Source organism: Crassostrea angulata, chromosome 1 (genome assembly GCF_025612915.1).
Source record: "Crassostrea angulata isolate pt1a10 chromosome 1, ASM2561291v2, whole genome shotgun sequence".
NCBI lineage: Eukaryota > Metazoa > Mollusca > Bivalvia > Ostreida > Ostreidae > Magallana > Magallana angulata.
Genome location: NC_069111.1, coordinates 7,431,535 through 7,453,484, shown reverse-complemented (window position 1 = coordinate 7,453,484; position 21,950 = coordinate 7,431,535). Strand labels below are relative to the sequence as shown.

Here is a 21,950-nt window from a genome sequence, read left to right as displayed (position 1 = left end):
CTGATTGGAGCTATGGTAAATAAAAAGTTGTCCTTTGCTGAACTTCTTTACCCTAATTTTGATATATGGAATAATATGTATCAGACGTTGAAATTGTCAAAAAAGGAGATTTTAGATGCCAAAGTTTGATAGATTTGTGAGGTCATAACATTGTTTATGTTATTGTACGGTGGAAAAGAGTGATTTATAAAATTGTATAATTTTAAGGTTATATATTTTTGGATAAGGTATCTGCAGAAGCCTTAAAAATTGAGCTTTAAAGACCTAATACATTCCACAATAAAATGAAAAGAAAAAACACAAAATAATGTACTGTTTTTTGTTTTGAATCTATTTTCAGTGACTATCTACGATTAAAACTAGCCTAAGGATGGTTATTTTTTAAACATATTTGCACAACACCCATTTATTAGTAAAATAACCCTTCCTGAAGGGAAAACCAAATGAATATTAAGCTTAAAATTTCAAGTCAACAGTATTTCAACTTCAAAGATTTTCTACTCCTAACTTGCTTTAGATAGTGAATTGTGGTGATTATGGTTATAATGCTTTTGTTAGAATTGTGTGGCAGTCAACAAATAATATTTGTAATGCAGTGCTCTGTATCTTAGGGCATGCTATACTCTTAACGCTGGTACCCTAGAACTCTAAATATCTAATATAGGAGGAAGTTTTGGTAATTCCACTCAGAAATTAGGTACATTTATTTATTGCGATTCAGGATTGTTTGCTTTATTTACAAAAAAGGATGATTACTCAATTTTGTTGTTGTCAATAGTCCAGTAAATTAAATACTGAGATAGGTGTATGTGTATGTAGATGGTTTATAGGCCCAGGATATGATACTCAGATAAGTACATATACTGAGTAGATGGTGCAAGGGCTCATAGTAGGATTGTAAACTCTTAGGTATATGTAGAAGGTCCTAGTGTAAGGTTGTAAATACTCAGGTTCATGTAGCAGGTCCTAGTGTAAGGTTGTAATTACTCAGGTTCATGTAGCAGGTCTTAGTGTAGGGTTGTAATTACTCAGGTTCATGTAGCAGGTCCTAGTGTAGTGTTGTGAATACTCAGGTTCATGTAGCACTGGTCCTAGTGTAGGGTTGTAATTACTCAGGTTCATGTAGCAGGTCTTAGTGTAGGGTAGTAAATACTCAGGTTCATGTAGCAGGTCTTAGTGTAGGGTTGTAAATACTCAGGTTCATGTCGCACTGGTTCTAGTGTAGGGTTGTAAATACTCAGGTTCATGTCGCTCTGGTTCTAGTGTAGGGTTGTAATTACTCAGGTTCATGTCGCACTGGTCCTAGTGTAGGGTTGTAAATACTCAGGTTCATGTAGCAGGTCTTAGTGTATGGTTGTAATTACTCAGGTTCATGTAGCAGGTCCTAGTGTAGTGTTGTGAATACTCAGGTTCATGTAGCACTGGTCCTAGTGTAGGGTTGTAATTACTCAGGTTCATGTAGCAGGTCTTAGTGTAGGGTTGTAAATACTCAGGTTCATGTAGCAGGTCTTAGTGTAGGGTTGTAAATACTCAGGTTCATGTCGCACTGGTTCTAGTGTAGGGTTGTAAATACTCAGGTTCATGTCGCTCTGGTTCTAGTGTAGGGTTGTAAATACTCAGGTTCATGTAGCAGGTCTTAGTGTAGGGTTGTAAATACCTAGGTTCATACAGCACAGGTCTTAGTGTAGGGTTGTAAATACTCAGGTTCATGTAGCAGGTCTTAGTGTAGGGTTTCATGTCGCACTGGTTCTAGTGTAAGGTTGTAATTACTCAGGTTCATGTAGCACTGGTCCTAGTGTAGTGTTGTAATTACTCAGGTTCATGTAGCACTGGTCCTAGTGTAGGGTTGTAAATACTCAGGTTCATGTAGTAGGTCTTAGTGTAGGGTTGTAATTACTCAGGTTCATGTAGCAGGTCCTAGTGTAGTGTTGTGAATACTCAGGTTCATGTAGCACTGGTCCTAGTGTATGGTTGTAATTACTCAGGTTCATGTAGCAGGTCTTAGTGTAGGGTTGTAATTACTCAGGTTCATGTAGCAGGTCCTAGTGTAGTGTTGTGAATACTCAGGTTCATGTAGCACTGGTCCTAGTGTATGGTTGTAATTACTCAGGTTCATGTAGCAGGTCTTAGTGTAGGGTTGTAAATACTCAGGTTCATGTAGCAGGTCTTAGTGTAGGGTTGTAAATACTCAGGTTCATGTCGCACTGGTTCTAGTGTAGGGTTGTAAATACTCAGGTTCATGTCGCTCTGGTTCTAGTGTGGGGTTGTAAATACTCAGGTTCATGTAGCAGGTCTTAGTGTAGGGTTGTAAATACCTAGGTTCATACAGCACAGGTCTTAGTGGAGGGTTGTAAATACTCAGGTTCATGTAGCAGGTCCTAGTGTAGGGTTGTAAATACCCAGGTTCATGTAGCACAGATCTTAGTGTAGGGTTGTAAATACTCAGTTCATGTAGCAGGTCTTAGTATAGGGTTGTAAATACTCAGGTTCATGTAGATGGACCATGGGCCCAGTGTGGTATTGAATACACTTACTAGGTACATGTAGATTATCTAAGGACCCAGGGTAGAATTCAGACCAATGAATTTGGTTATTGTCCAACTGACCATGGACAATGACAGAGTTTTATATGTCACAGCCTACAGTCAGAATGTTTATGTAGGTGTTAATGTTCCCATTACCAGAATTATTTATGAATCCTTATCAATTTTTATCTGGCCACAATGTTCCAGAAGCACAGAGTGTTTATTTACAAATGGCCAGATATAGAGATGTTAATAAATTTTCCACTCAAAATTACTGTGCACTTGTTGCTTCACCATTTATAGTGATTCCTTTGACTGTTTGCTTGACCTGTGGAGTGGTGCATTGATTGAGAAAGGGAATCATATCTAGCATTTAGTGTGCCAATGGAATATGATATTCTACAGTGTGGAGAATTGAGCAACTATTTTAAAATGCTCTATCGGTTGTGACCTTCCAAAATTTGCATCCTTGTAATTGATCTTGTTGGTAACAAATAACCTGAGATGCTATGGACCTTATTGTGGAAGATGTGTTTATAACAAATAGGCCTTGATCTCTGGCCTTGAGAACTATTTACATACAATTAGTGTTATGATAATGTCAGAAGACAGGGAATGTGACCTAATTTCTATCTAGCTGACAAACAGGTATTCATAAAAAAAAACCAAGTTAATATTCTGCGTTGTACGTTAACACATTTGAATTTTTTTTTTGTGTGGATTGAAAGAAGATTATGATATAATAAAAAGAAGTGCGTCGTACGTTATATAATTCTACTACAGGTAGTTGTTGACTGATAAGTTAATACATAATTTTATGGCCGGGGCGGGGATATAGAATGACACTTAGTAAGTTGAATGAATCCGGCTTGCATAAGAGAGGCACTGGCCATATAGTTGCTGAAGTTTGAATTATTCGTGACAATTAGAGATAATGATTATGACAGTGATGGTTCCTACTTGCTGAGGACTCGGAGTTAATAGTGCTCTGGAGTATATATAATCGTACCCTAGTCTCCTCAGATAGAATAAGTAATTGTCAGGAATGTGCAGATGGAATACCACAACACTCAGTGATCAAAATACAGTCCCTGGAAGCAGTCCTTTCTCTAAGTATCCATTGATTGTGAATCAGTGTTGAGGATGGAGCTAAAGTCATGATATATGGAATGTGTCAGAGCGACTTCTTTGCCTTGTTTACAGGGGTTTGGAGTGCATTGTGATTAGAGAGACTACCGTCTGATGTAGATGGAGCAGAAACTGTACAGAATTATAAATTAATGACTATCTGCATTCAGATTAGATTGAGGGCATCAAGGCTGTCTGGAGTTGAAGCTAATACACAAATGATTTGGAAAACCCTTGGATTTTACTGTCGCTGCTAAGATAACAAGGAGTGCATCGTATATCAATTTATTTTATTTTTCTTTGAATGACACAAAAGCGATGTGACTATAAGCAATGGGGATAAAATGTGATGAATTTCACAGGAGACATAATTTGTTTATGAGTTTAATTCAGGTCAAGGGTCTATGTCCTTTGATGCTTTCTTCCTTTAATGGATTAGTATGATGGTATACCCCAGCCGATCCTCAGTTGTCATTGTTGTGTATGATTACCAGTGGTTATGATATGGCTTTGTTCAAAGGGATTAAGAACTTGCCAATGAAGCACTCAGTAGAGAAAATGAACTTACCAAAACGTAGGACTCGCTCAGATGGTAAGTTCAGAGACTGATGTCCTAAACTTGTCTGATTAATTTCGTAATTTGTTGATCTTTTTGTGCTTGTCATTCTGTGTGTTGTTGTTGCTGATGCTGACTCAGTTAATTGACAATTATATACTGCCACACCCTGAATTGATGACATCATTAAGTGAAAAGACTGTACATCTCCATCATTTAATCAGATCAGGGACTTATGTATGTCCCCGATCAGATTTCTAGCAGCTAATGTCTGCTTTTTCATCTTCAGTTGTCTCTGTGCAAGTTCTTGCTTAGTCCCACGTGTTGACATTTAATTTGCTTGCAGCGCTTGTGAAGTTCAATATAGCTTGGTTGGGTTTGTATGATAAATGAGTTATAGTTTATTCTAGATGATAGTACGCGGTAAACTGTTTTATCCTTTGTATCTGGATGACAAGAAATGATCAATGATCTGTTATGACAGAGTCAATGACCTCCGTCATATTTCTGTTTTGCTAAACATTTTGTATAGATTGATAAAGTAATTGTGATATATTATCTTTATCACTGATGAATGCAAGTTAATTGAATAGTCAACATGAGGTAAACCTGCAGCAGTTTGCTTGACATTCATTGGTATAAGAAGATTTTGAATGAATATGAAATGAATGTTTATACCCCCCCCCCCCCCCCCCCAGTCATTAATACTGAAGCTGACTTCAGATTTTGCTGTAGTAACCATCAGTTTGAGCTTTAATTCCACTTACCGTGGGCTCAAGTCCCACTCAGTATGGTCTGTTGGTCCACTCAATGTTTCCGGAAGTTTTGGTCTGTGTTTATTATAGTCCTTTAGTCTGTTCCAAGTTATTGCTTCCATCACTTTTTTATGAAATTTATGAATATTAAATTACATATACCTGTCAATGAAGTGTAATTCAAATCGATAAAAAGGGAAAAATCAAAGATTTATATATTGATACATCATCTGTTTATACCTGGAGAATTTTGCATGAATTAAAACATCCTACAGAGATTCAAAATGGGAAGTGTTAACATTTTCTCCATTCGGAAGTATTTGGGACACCTCACACAATTTTTTAACGTTCATGATATCCTGGGTCGTTTCATGTCTCTTGCAATGCAAAATCCACGTAGAGGTTTTCTTTTTGACTGTGTATATAGACCTGAAGTGGTAAAGAGGGCCTGTCATTCTAGTGAATGGATGTAGTTTTGGTCTAAAGGTATTTATGATCATCAAAATATTACGCAAAAAGAGGTGGAAGCAGAAACTTTGGACAGAGTATAGTCAATATGGTCTGAAGGTCTACTGTCTTTGTCACTGGGGCAATTCTAGTCAGTGTGGCTTGTAGTCCCAATCAATGTGGACTGAAGTTTTAATCAGTGTGGACTATAGTCCTAATCAATGTGGACTGCAGTTCTAGTCAGTGTGAACTGTAGCCTCTTAAGTGTGGACTGTAGTTTTTGTTAGTATCAACAAAGTTCTGGTGTGAAAGTATGGTTTTTAGTTTTAAGTTAGGGCTGACTGTAGTGCTAGTCAGTGTGGACTGTAGTCCTATTTAGTGTGGACTGTAGTTGTAGTCAGTGTGGATTGTAACTCTAGTCATCATAGCTGTAGTACTAGACAGTCATTGTGTACTACAGTGCTAATAAATTGGGACTGTAGCTCTTGTCATTGTTGGGGTTTAGCTCTAGTGGATGTGGACTGTAGTCTCGTAAGTATGGACTATAGTTTAAGTCATCGAAGACTGTGTGGACTATAGTTTAAGTCATTGTGGACTGTGGTCCTAGACAGTGTGGACTGTAGTTCAAGTCAGTAAGGACTGTGATAGTTTATGTCACTGTGGATTGTAATTTTAGGTAATGGTGACTGTAGTCATATTCAGTGCAAAAGTTACTGTAGTGTGGACTATAGTCTCCTTCAATGTTGACTGAAGTCCAAATCATTGTGGAGTGTATTTCTTGTCTCTGGAACTGTAGCACTAGTGACTGTGGACTGTATTCCTTATTAATATTGACTATAGCCCTTGAAAGCGTGGGCTTTAGTTCCAGTAAATGTGGTCGGTAGTCTTAGTCATATGGACTATAGCCCTGGTCAGTATGGACTGTAGTTCTAGTCAGTATGGGCTATTGTTACAGATAGTGTTCCCTTTAGCTAATCTCTGACATTATGAACAGTTGCGAGTTGTTCTTAGTATAGACTGTCCATGGGCAGTTTTATAATAATAGAAACATTGATTACTTTACTGCTAGCATCCCAGTGTGAGAGATGTCAATCTTTGATGTTTAGATCTGAAGACCCTTTTAAAGACTTATCTTTAATACTGTGGTTTCATTAATTTTCGTGGGTATCAATTTTCGTGGATTTTCTGAAAATCACAGTTTCAAGGATACGTAAATTCGTGGCCAATGATCCTATCAATACAAAATGTTACTTGAAATTGAACTTCAATAAACATTTAATTTCGTGGATCAACTTAACAATGAAATCCACGAAAATTGGTATTTAACGAATATTGATGAAACCACATTACCCTAAACTTTCATTGGATGAATATGATGTCTTTACACAGATAGAACAGATTGCTGACCTTGAACTTGTATTTACAGGTCAAGAAGTAGAACATGCTGACCAGACCCACTGTATGCACCCTTCCGTCTCCTCACCAGCGTTCGTGTTCGCACAAAACAGGGCCAACGTAAGTATACATATACGTACAAAGCTGTGTGGGTGTAGTGTAGCTCGAGAAATGACCTGTGGGGGAGAAGATTGTAGCACTAACATTTATGGTCATTATTAAATTTGCAAACATTCTCTATTGATAACATAAATTGGTTGTAGACAATGACCATATGGAATTAGAGTAATCAATTATTTATATATATCATAGCTTACACACGAGGGCTTTATACCCAATGTATAACCATAAAACATGTCTACCTATAGGATTTCGAGGGTTGGGCGGGGATGGGGGAGTCCTTATTTCAAAGTACCGGTAGCTAATATTGACACAATTTGATACTGCCATTTACTTATAAACAATTATATTAAAATAATTTTGACTTACATTAAGAGTTTTTGAAAATTTTGTCCTTTTTATTTAAAAAAAAGAAGACAAAATAAGAACCTAAATCTTGTGTAATTGATTGTAAAAATTGCAGGACATGTATTATTTAATTGAAAGTAAGTTTTCTGAAAAAATGAAATTGTCCTAGATTAAGAATATGTTAACCCCTTGTTAAGGGTTGATATTATGAAGACTCTCTCAAGTACCATGAGTTCCTTTATGTACTTTGATTTGTGTACTTGAAATGAAACACACATCTTGTATGCTAAACTACAACGCACATGTTATTTGCCTATGTTGATTGTTAAAATTAAAAACAAGTAAAATTGTTGAGGCATGTCTTCCTGTATCTATAAATATGTATCAATATCCAAATGGATCCAGTTCTAGAGGGAACAGGGATGTGATTGGGGGTGAAAAACAATTAGGATACCTTTATAGACCGATTTCATTGTAACAGTCTTGTTGGTATGGACCGGTGGTGAAGTATATATATAAATATGTACACCAAAAGATTGGGGTTTTGATAAAGTAGAGGAGCTGATGTGTGTACATCCTGAGGAGAAGGAGAGTGAGGAAGTGATGAAATATTAATGAAGTCGGGACTGTGCTGGCGGTTTGGCGGCGCTAGGTGCGGGGTGTGAGGAGTTCTCTCTCTCTCTCCACACCATGCTGAAGAAGTCCCTGTCCCAGAGCTTCAAAAACCTGACTGCCAAGGTTTGTACCAAGATCCACCCCAACATGACTTAGGCTGGGTGGAGAAAATGTTTCTTGAGAGATGGTCTAAGGGAATCTCTTGTGAGATGGGCAGAAGGATTATATATTCTGAGATGGAATATTTCTTGAGAGATGGTCAGAGGGAATATTTCTTTTGTGATAATCTGAGGCAATATTTCTTGTGAGAGGAATATTTCTTGTGAGATTTCTTGTGAGATGGGAAGAGGGAATATTTCTTGTGAGATAGTCTGAGGGAATATTCATCAATGAGATGGGCAGGGGGGATATCTCTTGTGAGATGGTCCAAATGTTTTTTGTGAGATGTAAAGATTTCTTTTATGAGCTGATTGGAATATCAATATTTGCATGGTAGAAATAACCTTTATGGAATGGTAGGAACATCCACTTCTGGCTGGAATATGTATTGTGGAAGGGAAGAAATATCAAGATTTTGTAAAAGTGGTAGAATTTCTACTTGGCTGGTATGCAAAAAATACTGTATCTATGGTCAGACGGAACAGGAATATTTGCTCAAAATAGTGTTAGAAATATTTCTTGTGGTGTGATTGGAATATCAAGAGATTGGGAATACATATATTGTAAGATGGTTGAAATAAGCTAAAGATCTGTAACTACATACTGAATTCTATATCAAAAATTATTTCAATATCTTCATGCTGAATTTATCTCTTAACTTGCCTCAGACTTAGGAAAGTTAAGAGATAACTTAATTTTAAAACTCAGTTAGAAGATATTGAAATAATTTTTGGTTTATATTATTTCCAGAGAATTTGTTAAAGCATATGCTTAGTGCATTCAAATCTACAGCCTTTTCATTCATTCATTCATTCATTTGCAAAGTATCTTTAAAAAAGTCTCTGTTTTCATATGTTGGCCTTCATTTTGAGTAGCATATTGTATGAACACAATAAAGCAACAGTTTTATTCTTTGATTTGACAGATATTTATGTGTACAGGTACTTAGTGCTTATCATAGTAATATTTTTACGTTAATCATATCACCATTTTAAGTGCAGTTCATTCAATCACTTTAAACATTCAATTAATTTTCATCATGCTTCCGAACCTAACATGAGGATACACATATAGATAAGAGTATTTGTGTGTAAAGATTTATACGAAATGGAAATTGAAAGAAAGTGTGTGTGAGTGGGGGTGGGGAGTTTGACTACTACACATAAACACTCTTCCAGTTCTCTAAGGACTAGGTCCTTGTATTTGTATAGTTTCACCTGAGACCCTGGGTTGTGAATGCTGACATATATTCCCTGCTGGTACTTGGAGATAACACTTCCCTGTGTATCTTAGGGGAAAGGAGGAAGTTCAAGAAATATGATAGGGGCAAAATAGGGCAGTCTTACAATGTGTGCATCAAAAAAGGAAATTGAAACTAGAGATATCAAACCGGGAACCATTCTTATTGAGAGTGTGCATTGTATTTCCTTATTGTCGTGTTTTTGTTTATTCCAATTTGAATATTTACAATTCCAGCTCAGACATTTACAATATTTACCATGCGCTTGAAGGTTTGTTTTCTTGTTATGCTTTGATTTGACAATTTATCTGTATCCTTCATCTTCTTAAGAGGCTTTGATAAGATTATCAACTCTTGTCTGAATTAATCTCAATCTCACACAAGTGATTTCATCTATTGAAAGCTTTCTAATGCAGATAATTGTGTATTGATGACTGAAGTCAGACCACAGTCAGCACATTCATGCAGTAATTGTATCAAGTCAGTCTGTTAACTCAGAGTGTTGTACATCATTAACCATTGAAGTATTTGAATTAATGGAGTGGAGAAAAAATATTGTAATTAACTATATAGAAACAATTTGATGATGTTTTATTGAGTGCCATTGCAGTATAGTGGAGGCAGGCCTATAATACTGCACATAATTAGACAACTTTATTGATCTGTCTGTCCTTGCTTAGTCCGGGCAATCAACAGATATTTCATGATTCACCTACAACCAAAACACACAGTACACATTATTGTCCACGAGAGAGTAAGGTGAACCCAATCACCCTGTCTATAGACACCATCTCTTGATGGGCCAGAGGGTGGTCATTAAGCAGGGAATGTTTACAGCAGCGGACCGAGCAAAATCTGGGGGTGGGACCATCCTAAGACAATTACTGTCCCTCTCATAGAAGGTCAAGATAGAGAGAGGTTTATTGTTTCGTTGTAATTGAAGGATTTATTTTTATTGTTGGTGATCAGCTGATCTTAAGAGATTTGACTTTGTGACCTTGTGTTGTGATGAAGGTAAAACTTGATTTATTTGTAATGTACAGTAGTTGGCCATAAGTATGTTCCCAAAATGGTCGACGTTAACGTAGATCTCGTCATCGCCTGAAGTTTTTTGACTAACTACTTCTAACAACAAAGAAAAAATGACTAGGCAAACATATATATTACTTTGTATTATATCCTAGGATATGAAATATTCTTGCAATTTTCCTCGTTTAACGATGTAAAGGCTTGCAGTCAATATAAAGTGAGACTACTCGAAATGTCAAGTACAACTTTTTCTAGGTTTTGGAAAATTCGGATTTCGTTTTTTTACCTTTGTTACCGTATTATTAGCATTTTTCACATAATTTTAATGATATTAGTGTCTGAACAGTATGTTAGCTAAAATATATGTTGATGCTGTCATTCTGCTCTGTTTAATTGGGACTAGAAAGCCTGGTTATCTTTTTCTAACAAACTATTGGCGATATGTGAAGTGCCAAACAATTACTGATGAGAAACAGTCTACTTACAGTTTTATTTATCACATTATACTTTGGTCTTGCTGTAAATCAAGCTGTTTGATTTTTGAAAGCATGTTTTTGGTTTGTTCTGGGGACTTTAAAATGGGATTCAGTCATCTCGTGGTTACCGAATCTTACAACTTTCAGATCGAGTTACGATTTTACCATTATTCCGGTCTTCCGTATTTTTAAACTTTACATAACAGTTTCGGTTGTTTATTCCGTTGATCCTTCCAGTTTTATTTATGTATAAATCCCAAATCTGACATCTGTATTACGACTTGTTTCTGTCTTCCCATACATTTTTTGTCGTTCGTCGCCATGTTGTTGTGCAGACGATAAATGTTTACCAAAGGGGAATAACTCCAAAAATTAACTCGGCAAAAGAAGAAAAAAAGTCGGAGAATCATAGGGCACATTTTTTGAATCTGGACATCAAAGAAAAATATGCTTTATTTCCTTTTAAAATGTACCTTACAGAAAAAAAAAAAGTTACAGCGGCCATTTTGGGAACATACTTATGGCCAACTACTGTACATTGAGGGATTAACTTAGTTTAGTGTTGAGAAATTGTGTGAGTGGACTTATCTGTTTTGATAGGACCTTGTGTTGTTTATTTAACAATATTTTTATTTATGATTGGAGTAGAATATTACATTTAGAGTGCATAAAATATAGGATCTTGATTTCAATTTTTTTGTACCACTTCCTGTGAATGAAGGTTGCACTTGAATAAGTTTCATTTAATTATACTATGAGTTCTGTTTGCTTGCCATATTCAGAGTGCAAGTAATTGAGTGAGTTTTATTTTTCAGTCTGAGTCCAAGCTTTTTTCCCCCACTGGAACCCCCGACAAAACCAGTGCCAAACTCTCCAAGAGGGAATCCTTAAAGGTATACTCCTTATCACTTTAAATACACAAATTCAAGACTGTGCTTGTACTATCAAAAAGATTTTAAACTGTACAGAACATAAGACTTGTTTACTAACAATGGACCCCGACTCTCCTTGCATGCAGGTACAGAAGAAGAATTACCGGAGTCAGAAGAAGCAAGCGGCCAAGGAGCTACAGAGCACGCTGTCCGACTCCTCGGTGGTGGTACTTGCGGACTGGCTCAAGGTCAGGGGCACTCTCAAAAGCTGGACCAAGTTATGGTGTGTGCTCAAGCCAGGACTACTGGTGCTGTATAAAAGTGAGAAACAGAAGGTAAGCACAGTGCCAGGCCGCTTGACGTTCGGGAAAACATCAATATCTTGCCAGAAAAATATAATGGGAGTGTCTAATGCAATCTTTCCTATAAGAAAGGATTGGTTTCTGGTGTGTCGGTGTTTGAATTATGGTTGTAAGTTTCACAAAATCAATAATGTTTTATCAAAGTTACTTTGTTAAATACTTCCTCATTGAAGGTCATTTAAAAAGAAAACTTGAAATTTGATTCGTTACACTTGTTACGTAATTGAACTTGCTAACGTTGGACAATATGTAATCTTATGTGTCATGTGTTTTGTTATTTTGTTGAATATAATATCCTCTTGGGGATCATAGCGTTGGACTATATGACATGTAAAATTGAACTTGGTGCTATTTGTGTTTATATACCGGTAATTCAAATCTGAAAATAGAAAGAATGTGATCATTCTTGAAATAAACGCAGCAGTTTGCTTAATTTGGGGTAATTTTAGCTTTTTAAATAAAGTGTAGCATATGAAGCTGGAAGTTGATTGATCTATGTTTACAACAAGGATGAGGATGTACACAAGAACTATCAAACATCAATGAACATTTCAAAATATGGATAAATAAGCAATCTGAACCTTTTTTTCTTCACTAATTTGACCAGTACTATGTGAATAGATTGACTCCTGATAAATAAACAGCAAACATCAGTTCTATGTTGGTACAAGCAATAACATGTGTAAACTTGAGAATACCTTTACATTCTTGGCTTAAAGAACTGGCTCAATGATGAATATATCTGTCATTACAGTTTTCTCTTGGGAATTGGAATACCTTGTAACATGAGTGATATAAAAAGTAGATTTTAAATTGCATACTTGTATATTGTCATGTACTTTGTCCATATATAGATTTACTTGTTGAGAAGTCAACCAATCTGTTGTATGCTTGAAAATATGTCTCCACATTTTCACATTGTGTTTTCAAAGAATTATTAGGAGGAATGAATGATTTTCTGTTATTGAAAAAGTAAAGCCGTTTCATGCCATAAAATGTGCTTGACATACAAATGTTTATTTGAATGAAAGTTTAAGCATTCAATCCTTCACTATTGTTAAGAATCTCTTGAGATCAATGTCAATAATAATCCACAATGTTCACAGAAGTAAGAGTTGAATCATTCTGAAAGGGAATCTATCCTGTAATACCCGTACATGTATTGGTTTTTCAGAGCAGCCATTGGGTTGGCACAGTTTTATTGAACACGTGCAGAATCATTGAAAGACCGTCCAAAAAAGATGGATTCTGTTTCAAACTCTTCCATCCACTTGACCAATCCATATGGGCCACAAAGGTCAGAGCAAGGGTTTTTACCAGTATATCAAAAGCATTTAAAAAACACACAAACTCAACAAGAATGAATTTCACTTAAATATATATGTGAATCATGTCAGTAGCATAAAAGAAACTGTTGACTTTGGAATCTCAATAACAAGAACCAGTATGTAAAGCTAAGCATCAAAGGATTTATACACCATTGTCTGACAAAATTGTGTGAACTTGTTATGATGTTTCCATGGTAACCTTTTTTGTAGGGACCTAAAGGAGAGACCATTGGGGCCATTGTACAGCCCCTACCTTACTCCTATCTTATTTTCAGAGCAATGTCAGAATCTGCAGGTAATTTTAGAGCTGTTTAATATCAAATCTTTATTTGTGATGTGCGTGCACTGAATCTATTTGTATAGCACTGATAATGTTTTAACTGATTTCAAGCAGTGGTCATCAATTAGCACTTGTATGCATATACCATATATTTTCATAAAAAAATAAGACATACTCGTTTAAAATCTTTCAAATCGAAATAAATTGCAATAAATAGATCACTTCGTCATTCAGTCAAATGAATGATGACTTATTCTGTCCTCTCACAGGAAAATGCTGGATGGACGCCTTGGACCTTGCTCTCCGCTGCACTAGCCTGTTGGTACGTTCCATGAAAAAGGATGTAGAAATCGCTCATGTTGCCTCAGACCTATCCCAGGAGGCCATTCTCACCCCCACATTTCCAACCAATCATAGCGAACAGATGAATGAGAGTGACTGCGAAAAACATTTTGAAGGACAAGGTAAAAGGAATTGTTAAAGGTCATAGTACTGTAGATCTTGTTTATTTTGCAAGATCTTAATTATTTTATAAAGATGGATTTATTAGCAAAACATTTTAACCACAGTTGGCTGATCAGAAATTATTTAGTTGATAAAGTTCTATCATAGAGAATTGATTAACAGCAGTGCCTTATAACTGAAGGGTAATACATCAATACAGAAAATGATTATCAAAAGAGACTGGTTGTGGGCAAAATCCAATGGAAGATTTTTGTGATCAGACTAATAAAGACAGAACCATTGTACCGCCTATATAAAAGACAACAGAAACATAATGTTTTTATATATACATGTAGTACTAATACATATTAGTGGTTGTCCTTATTTGTTCATATTATAGCATTACAGATTAAAAGAAATATCATCGAAAAATACTTTTTTTGCCTATGTTTCATTCAGGAAAGTTTACAAACTATTAAAATTGCAATCATCAATTGTTCCTAGTTCTTCCATTTCTCTATTGTGTATTGAAATTGTGTATTGTGTGTTACATGGTTCTAACATTGTGTATTGTTTGTAATACGCAGGCCTTGATGAGGACAGTAAAACGGACCGAGAGGAAATGAAGACAGACACAGAATCCGAGTCAGAGGAGGAGGAGGTCAAGGTGTTTGAGGACGACCGGCCACCCACAGAGACCAAGTATGTGGAGAATGCCAGGGAGGAGCTGGGACAGGTAAGAACTTCTTTAAATGTAGGTCAAATTCTTGTAACCAAAGGTCATGACCTATTAGCTACTGGAAGTCAGACAGTGTCAATTCATGTGCAACAATACTATTAATAGAGGTCGTGACCTCTGTCACTGAAGGTCAGTGTCAACACCACAATGTTAGTAAAGAGGTCATAAATAGGCTGAGGCACCAGTACAGTACTAGAGAGAGAGAGGTCATGATCTCTTGTTGTTGGATATCAATACTTTAAACCCAGTTGTAGAGTTAATGAAGGCTCCAGAAAAGAGCTAAAGACCTCTTTGTTGCACTATACAACTAAATTTATACTTTTGTCACTACTGTTCAACGTGTTATTAATTGAGACTATTTTGTTGGATAGCAAGGCGATTCCAGTCAGACAGAGGAAGTGGACGAAGAAAACAAAAGCCTTATATGGACCCTAGTCAAACAGGTCAATACACAGATTACTGCCTCTTAAAAAAGGCCAAAAACTGTCTAGATTTCCAATTATATCTGATCAATGTAACCATGTTTACAAATGTGAAAAAATCTAGAACATGGAACATTAAATCTTTAATTTTGACAGTGAAATTGGTATCTAGAACAATATGTTTTAGTTCCCAATATTCTCCTTAAAGCCATTTCATACTTCTGTTTGAAACATTTTTTGTTGAATTTTGATTTTTGGGAGTTGATTTTAATCAACTCTCCTATGCAGTTACTCAGACAAACCGAAAGTGAAACAGTGTTTGGACCTCAGCACAAATCATTGCTGCTGACAAGACTTAGTTCTTGAAAATAGTTTATCAATTCGTTGTAATGTATGCTAAAGCATTGTTTTTCAAGAAAACTTATTTATAAATACCTTGAAAATAGTCAGATTTTAAATGGTACGAACAATTTAAATATTTTTTGTAGTCGTACATGTATGTATTCCTACGACGGAGTTCAATATGGTCTCGTTCAACTCGATGCTCGGCTGTCTCCGTAAATCCTTGTCGGAAATTTACGGTGTCAGCCGAGCGTTTGGTCGAGAAATCCATATCATAAAAATGTGCGCAATTCAAATTAGAAACTACATGTACTTGTCATGCAAAATAACACATCAGTGATTTTAAAATAAATAAACATCAACAAAATCAACTCCAATCAATTCTTCAGTACTTTGATTTTAATATGTAGATAAAATGTTTGAAACATTTTTTGTTTAGATTAAAGACATTTTGATTATTTATCTTTACAAGGTGATGATTGCATGATTTCTGTGTTATTAACTTTTTCATTATTATATTCTTATATCTTCTTTTTATGAACAGGTTCGTCCAGGCATGGATCTATCTAAGGTGGTATTGCCCACCTTTATCCTGGAGCCGCGGTCCTTCCTCGACAAACTGAGTGATTACTACTACCACTCGGACATCCTCTCAGAGTACGTCACTTAACAGAACTTATCAGCTGTTGGTTACAAGATGTACCAGTACAAATTCTTCTGATTTTGAATATGATAAAACCTAAGCTCCGCTCACTATGGTTCACTGCATTGATTGTTACTTTTCTGTCAAAGCTAAATACATGCAGTGTATGTTAGGCTATACATGTACTCACTGAGTTTCACTGCAACGACTATTACTCTCTCTGTCAGGGCTGTTTTGTTAGACGATCCCTATGCCAGGCTGAAGGCTGTGGTGCGCTGGTACCTCTCAGGATTCTACAAGAAACCTAAGGTAAAATCTGATCCATAGCTTGTCCTAAAAATTAGTATTTTGTCAAATGGAAGCAAAAAAATACTTCATTTTGTTATTTTGAAACATTTTTGCCTTAATTTTAGAATGTTAGGGAAAATCTAGCAAACATTTCCTTTTTTCATTTCGTTGCATGTGTATCTGTGAATACTTTAAATCACTTAAGGAATTTGAAAAATGTCTTCAATTTATGATTTTTATGTCATAAACAGGGTCTCAAAAAACCATATAATCCAATTATTGGAGAAACCTTTAGATGTTACTGGAAGCATCCTAAAACTAACAGTAGAACATTTTACATTGCTGAACAGGTAGGTACACGAACCTGATGAACATAGTAATTTTTATGAGGCCAAAAAGTTTTAAAATGTTCTCAGGAATGGCCAGCTGCAGGATTGCCATATTGAAAAGGGGAATAACTCTCTTTTTCAATTTTGAAGTTTAATATATGAAATGTTAATTATCTTGCATTCAAAAAGAAAATAAAATTCCTGCTTTTGGCATTGATACATGTATTTTCAAATATCCGACCAGAGAAATTTAAGAATTTTTGGGGTCTTAAAACTATTTTATTTTAATTCAAGACAACATAATTTGATAAACTTGTTTGTTAGCCTGATCAAGTGGGAAAGAATTTTTTTTAATAAAGTTACTATCAAGAACAGAAATCAATGAAGCTTCTGAAGTCTTTAGTCACTGAATAAGTTGGGGTTGATGTTTGACGTTTTTGTAGATTTCCCATCATCCCCCTGTGTCTGCCTTTCATATCACAAATCGTCAGGACGGATTCAATATCAGTGGCAGCATCCTAGCAAAATCAAAATTTTACGGTAGGTATTTGAACCAAAAGTCATAACTGCAGTGAAGCCTAATGAAATTTTAAATATTGCACACCAGTATCTTATGTAATTATGAATTTTAATGTACAGATATATAATTAATTACTAATACATGCACAAGCTTATACTTGAGATCAATGAACTGAGACTGACCTTCACTTTTGTACAGGGAATTCATTATCAGCTATACTAGATGGCACTGCCAAATTAACTTTCCTGAAAAGAGGGGAAGATTACCTCATCACTATGCCTTATGCTCATTGTAAAGGTAAGGTGTGAATTTAACTCTTTGATATAAAGGTTTTCAATGTGACACTTTTCCAATGTAAAAGATGAATCAACATGTAACAATCTATTTTGTGAAGGAATTTTGATTGGTACCCTGACCATGGAGATGGGAGGGAAAGTGACCATCAGTTGTCCCAAAACTAGCTACAGAGCAGAGGTCGAGTTCAAGCTCAAGGTGAGACCCTTACCTCAGATATCTCCATAATCATCAGTCTACAACTCGGAATATTCCTGTTACAAAATTAACTACCCAATAAATTGCAAACATATTCCTACCTGTGTGTTAAATGCATTGTATTCTACATGTACATGCAGTGTATTATTTCTGTTTATTGTTTTTCCAGCCTTTCCTTAATATGGGCGAGGCCTCTAACAAGATCATAGGGAAACTGAAAGTAGGCTCGGATACACTGGCCACGCTGGAGGGTCACTGGGACCAGGATATCTACATCAGGGACAGAAGCACAGGGGTATGTGCATATCTGTGTCTCTGCACAATTCTCGCACTGAATGACAGAAATAAAGGAATATAACAGTATACAAGTTACAATCAATGGTTATCATTCTGTATGTTTACAGGAGTCCCATTTGTTTTGGAGTCCAACAGTGGAGGTAAAGGCTCAGAGACTGAGGAGATTCACTGTGCCTGTAGACCATCAAGAGGACATGGAATCTGAAAGGTATCCAGAGGCAGTGTTTGAGTGGTAGCTGTCCTTAGCAGCCTCATTATATATATGTATATGGAACAAAAGATCATTCAATTGTAACATTCTGTGAATCTATGAATATTATAATTTTGTTCACAATTGAATTTTGTGCAGTAGAATATCAAAATTATGATTTTTTTCACACAACAATGCTATAAAAATGCATTTTCACTAACATGTCTCTTGAAAAGGTTGTGGAAAAATGTCAGTGATGCAATAGCAACTTCTGACATGCATGCAGCAACTCATGAGAAATATATATTGGAGGAACGGCAGAGAAATGAGGCTAAGGAGAGGAAGGCCAAGATGCTGGAATGGATGCCGCGCCTGTTTGAGAGGGACCCTCTGACAGGGGACTGGGTGTACAAGTTTGTGGAGTAAGTGGGTCAACTAAACAGCCAAAGTACTGTAATACTGTAAAAAGCCACAATACAGTAACTGTAATAATGTAAACAGCCACAGTTCTGTAATACTGTATACTAAGACATGCTTAGTTTGAGAACCACTCTAAAGATTGTAATTTGTTCAGTGTAAAATTTACACTTTGCCATATATATGTTGTATGTACATTCAACTAGTATGTTTTATTGTGTAGCATGCGGCCATGGGATCAAAGCAATGACTTGCTGCAGTATGAACAGGGCTACAGGATCCAGACGTGGACCAAGCATCGCACTCCGGTCGTTCGGACCTGCAGCATCACCAGTCTGGAGCAGAAGCCGGAGACCTTCGTCGGCAGGAAGATCCTGTCCCGCAACTGTTCCATCAAAAACAAGGCGTTGTGTGCTGTGGAGGAGAGCGAAAGTTCTACCGCAGAGATCGAGAATTCCCGTCTGGATAGCGACTCCTCAGAGCCTAGTAAAGGTAGGCCAACATAAACTTCCCTGGTACTTCAACTCAGATGGAGACACTTGTACTTTGAAAGGATAATGAAATGTTAAACCAGAAAATTAAATTGTATCTGAAATTTCTTTTGAATGAAAGAGGATGCAGAAAAGCTTTGCCCAGTGATACAATGTACATCTTTTTTTATGATGCAAATTTCTGTTAAAGGTCGAAGGGTACAGAAATCCTCCTCCAGAGTAAGGTTGTCTGAAGATGCTCTAGTCAAAGCGATTCAACCACTGACTAAGCTACAGGAGGAGACAAACGAATCTTTGAAATTGATGAATGCCCGCCTGAACTCCCTGTCCAATCGCATCAGTGAGCAGCAGCAAGGAAGCCTATCATCGTGGTCCCTGGTTGTACTGATTGCTGCCTTTGTTATTCAGTTGTTTGTTCAGTGGCTCTTTCGGTGAAAAACATAGAGAGACTACTGTATGTAATTTAACGTCCCATTGAAATCCAGTAAGAGCAGATAGGAGACTTTATCTGTGTGATGATTGACTTCTTATGTTGATTGTTGTTTTGGGATCAGGTGCAATAATCATCTACAATGTATATGATTGTTATATCAATTGAAAGAGTAACTGCAATGTATAATATGATTATTATATCAATGAGTAACTGCAATGTGTTATATGATTGTTATATCAATCAGTAACTGCAATGTGTTATATGATGGTTATATCAATCAGTAACTGCAATGTGTTATATGATGGTTATATCAATCAGTAACTGCAATGTGTTATATGATTGTTATTTCAATCAGTAACTGATATGTGTTATATGATTTTTATATCAATCAGTAACTGAAAAGTGTTTTATGATAGTTATATCAATCAGTAACTGCAATGTGTTGTATGATTGTTATATCAGTCAGTAACTGCAATGTGTTGTATGATCGTTATATCAATCAGTAACTGCAATGTGCTATATGATTGTTATATCAATCAGTAACTGCAATGTGTTGTATGATCGTTATATCAATCAGTAACTGCAATGTGTTATATGATTGTTATATCAATCAGTAACTGCAATGTGTTATATGATCGTTATATCAATCAGTAACTGCAATGTGTTATATGATCGTTATATCAATCAGTAACTGCAATGTGTTGTATGATCGTTATATCAATCAGTAACTGCAATGTGTTATATGATAGTTATATCAATCAGTAACTGCAATGTGTTGTATGATTGTTATATCAGTCAGTAACTGCAATGTAATGTATGATCGTTATATCAATCAGTAACTGCAATGTGTTTCAGATTTATGTGTTCAGTTTACTTCATTTGTTGATTTTAGCTCTTTATTTATTTATTTCTGCTTGATTTGTTGTGCAATATATCAATATGAGTATCAGCGTTTGTATCCCTCTAATGTGCAATCTGGGGTTGTTCTGTTACTTTATGAATTTAATATATATTGAGTACTTTATATTTACTTGACGTACTATTTGGTGCATTATTTATGTCTTATGCTTTATTTACCAAGTGTAAGCAATATTTGCTGCTGTCACAAATTCTTTTTCTTTCCTTAGCAGGTCTTTATTTTTGGGAAAGATACAGTGTAACAATGTAGACCCAAAGAATGAATTGTCAATCAATATTACATGTATAATATACAGTACTTGTGTTAATTTAGTAGAAGTTCTATCCACTGGTACTACTTAAGACTGTATGAAGTGTCTTGTAGTCAGGTGCAGGCAGTCTGACTTACTATACATGTACTTCTATCTGTAATGCATGGCAGATGTATCTCCAGGGGGAATAACAAGCATGAACAGCTTTTATGTACTATTATAATAGATGTTGCTTTGGCCAAGTGATGAGCTACATATACATGAAACATTCAATTTAAAGAAATGCCATGTCTGGGACATAACCAGTGGAGGACCACTTGTTCAATGGCTAAAACAAGATATTGGGCGTGATTCTTGTGCAATTAGATCTGTTTAAAAAGATAATTTAAGATTTTTTTTTATTAATTGTACTGTGGTTTAATTTACATGTATATTAATGAGATCCAAATTTCGTGGATTTTGTGCAAATCATTTTAAAAGATTTATAAATTTGTGGCAGCTGCCAATGATCCTATCAATAACAATACAATATGTTACTAGATATTGCATGTCAATGAACATTTAATTTTAAATTTGTGGATCACAACAAAATCCATTTAAAATGTTATTCAGTGAATATTGATGAAACCACAGTATATGACATATCTGGGATAATATCCCTACCTCCATGTGCATCCAACTAAAAAGATGCACAAATAGTAGACTGAGGAAATTCTGTAGTAAAAGGGATTTTACAAACATGAAGTTATTGTTGGGATGGACGTAACTTTTTCACTCAAGTTTTGTCAAGCGTGTACTAGTATTTATACAAAAGATATTCTGTATAACCAAGTTCTCTGTACAGATAAATGTACATGTACATGTTACTGTACCTTAATTGTTGACAGTTTTAATTGTATGCATATATTGATGCAATAAAACAAACCAAAATCTTAAATTTTTTTTTATATAAGTATCAAGGAAAATCTAATACGTTCTGCAATCAGTTGTGTAGAATTAATGGTTGAAATGTAAGGAACTTACAATTTTAATGAGACAAGTCTAAATGTAATTCATGATAACCTCCACACCTGCCATAGAGGTATCATTTCTGATACTA

The 21,950-nt window shown here is 35.7% G+C and overlaps 1 protein-coding gene across 8 annotated transcripts in view; it reads left to right on the top strand.

Annotated features, from left to right (window-relative positions):
- Positions 1-21,788, top strand: part of LOC128169185 (oxysterol-binding protein-related protein 8-like) — a 35,869-nt gene extending 14,081 nt beyond the window's left edge. For 4 of the 8 annotated variants that reach the window (XM_052835353.1, XM_052835374.1, XM_052835361.1 and 1 more), the window contains 19 exons: positions 6,838-6,926; positions 11,609-11,686; positions 11,812-12,000; positions 13,202-13,324; positions 13,566-13,650; positions 13,905-14,099; positions 14,667-14,815; positions 15,190-15,261; positions 16,127-16,239; positions 16,453-16,534; positions 16,765-16,863; positions 17,286-17,382; positions 17,561-17,659; positions 17,757-17,854; positions 18,024-18,149; positions 18,259-18,359; positions 18,578-18,763; positions 18,982-19,250; positions 19,440-21,788. In XM_052835353.1, the coding sequence (XP_052691313.1) occupies positions 6,838-6,926; positions 11,609-11,686; positions 11,812-12,000; positions 13,202-13,324; positions 13,566-13,650; positions 13,905-14,099; positions 14,667-14,815; positions 15,190-15,261; positions 16,127-16,239; positions 16,453-16,534; positions 16,765-16,863; positions 17,286-17,382; positions 17,561-17,659; positions 17,757-17,854; positions 18,024-18,149; positions 18,259-18,359; positions 18,578-18,763; positions 18,982-19,250; positions 19,440-19,684 (2,495 nt within the window). In that variant the 3' untranslated portion in view covers positions 19,685-21,788. Of the gene's footprint in view, positions 1-3,388; positions 4,246-6,837; positions 6,927-7,460; positions 8,013-9,463; positions 9,560-9,609; positions 10,303-11,608; positions 11,687-11,811; positions 12,001-13,201; positions 13,325-13,565; positions 13,651-13,904; positions 14,100-14,666; positions 14,816-15,189; positions 15,262-16,126; positions 16,240-16,452; positions 16,535-16,764; positions 16,864-17,285; positions 17,383-17,560; positions 17,660-17,756; positions 17,855-18,023; positions 18,150-18,258; positions 18,360-18,577; positions 18,764-18,981; positions 19,251-19,439 lie in introns of those variants that run through there. The other 4 variants (XM_052835369.1, XM_052835386.1, XM_052835393.1 and 1 more) reach the window with 4 other exon arrangements.
- Positions 21,789-21,950: the final 162 nt, after the last annotated feature.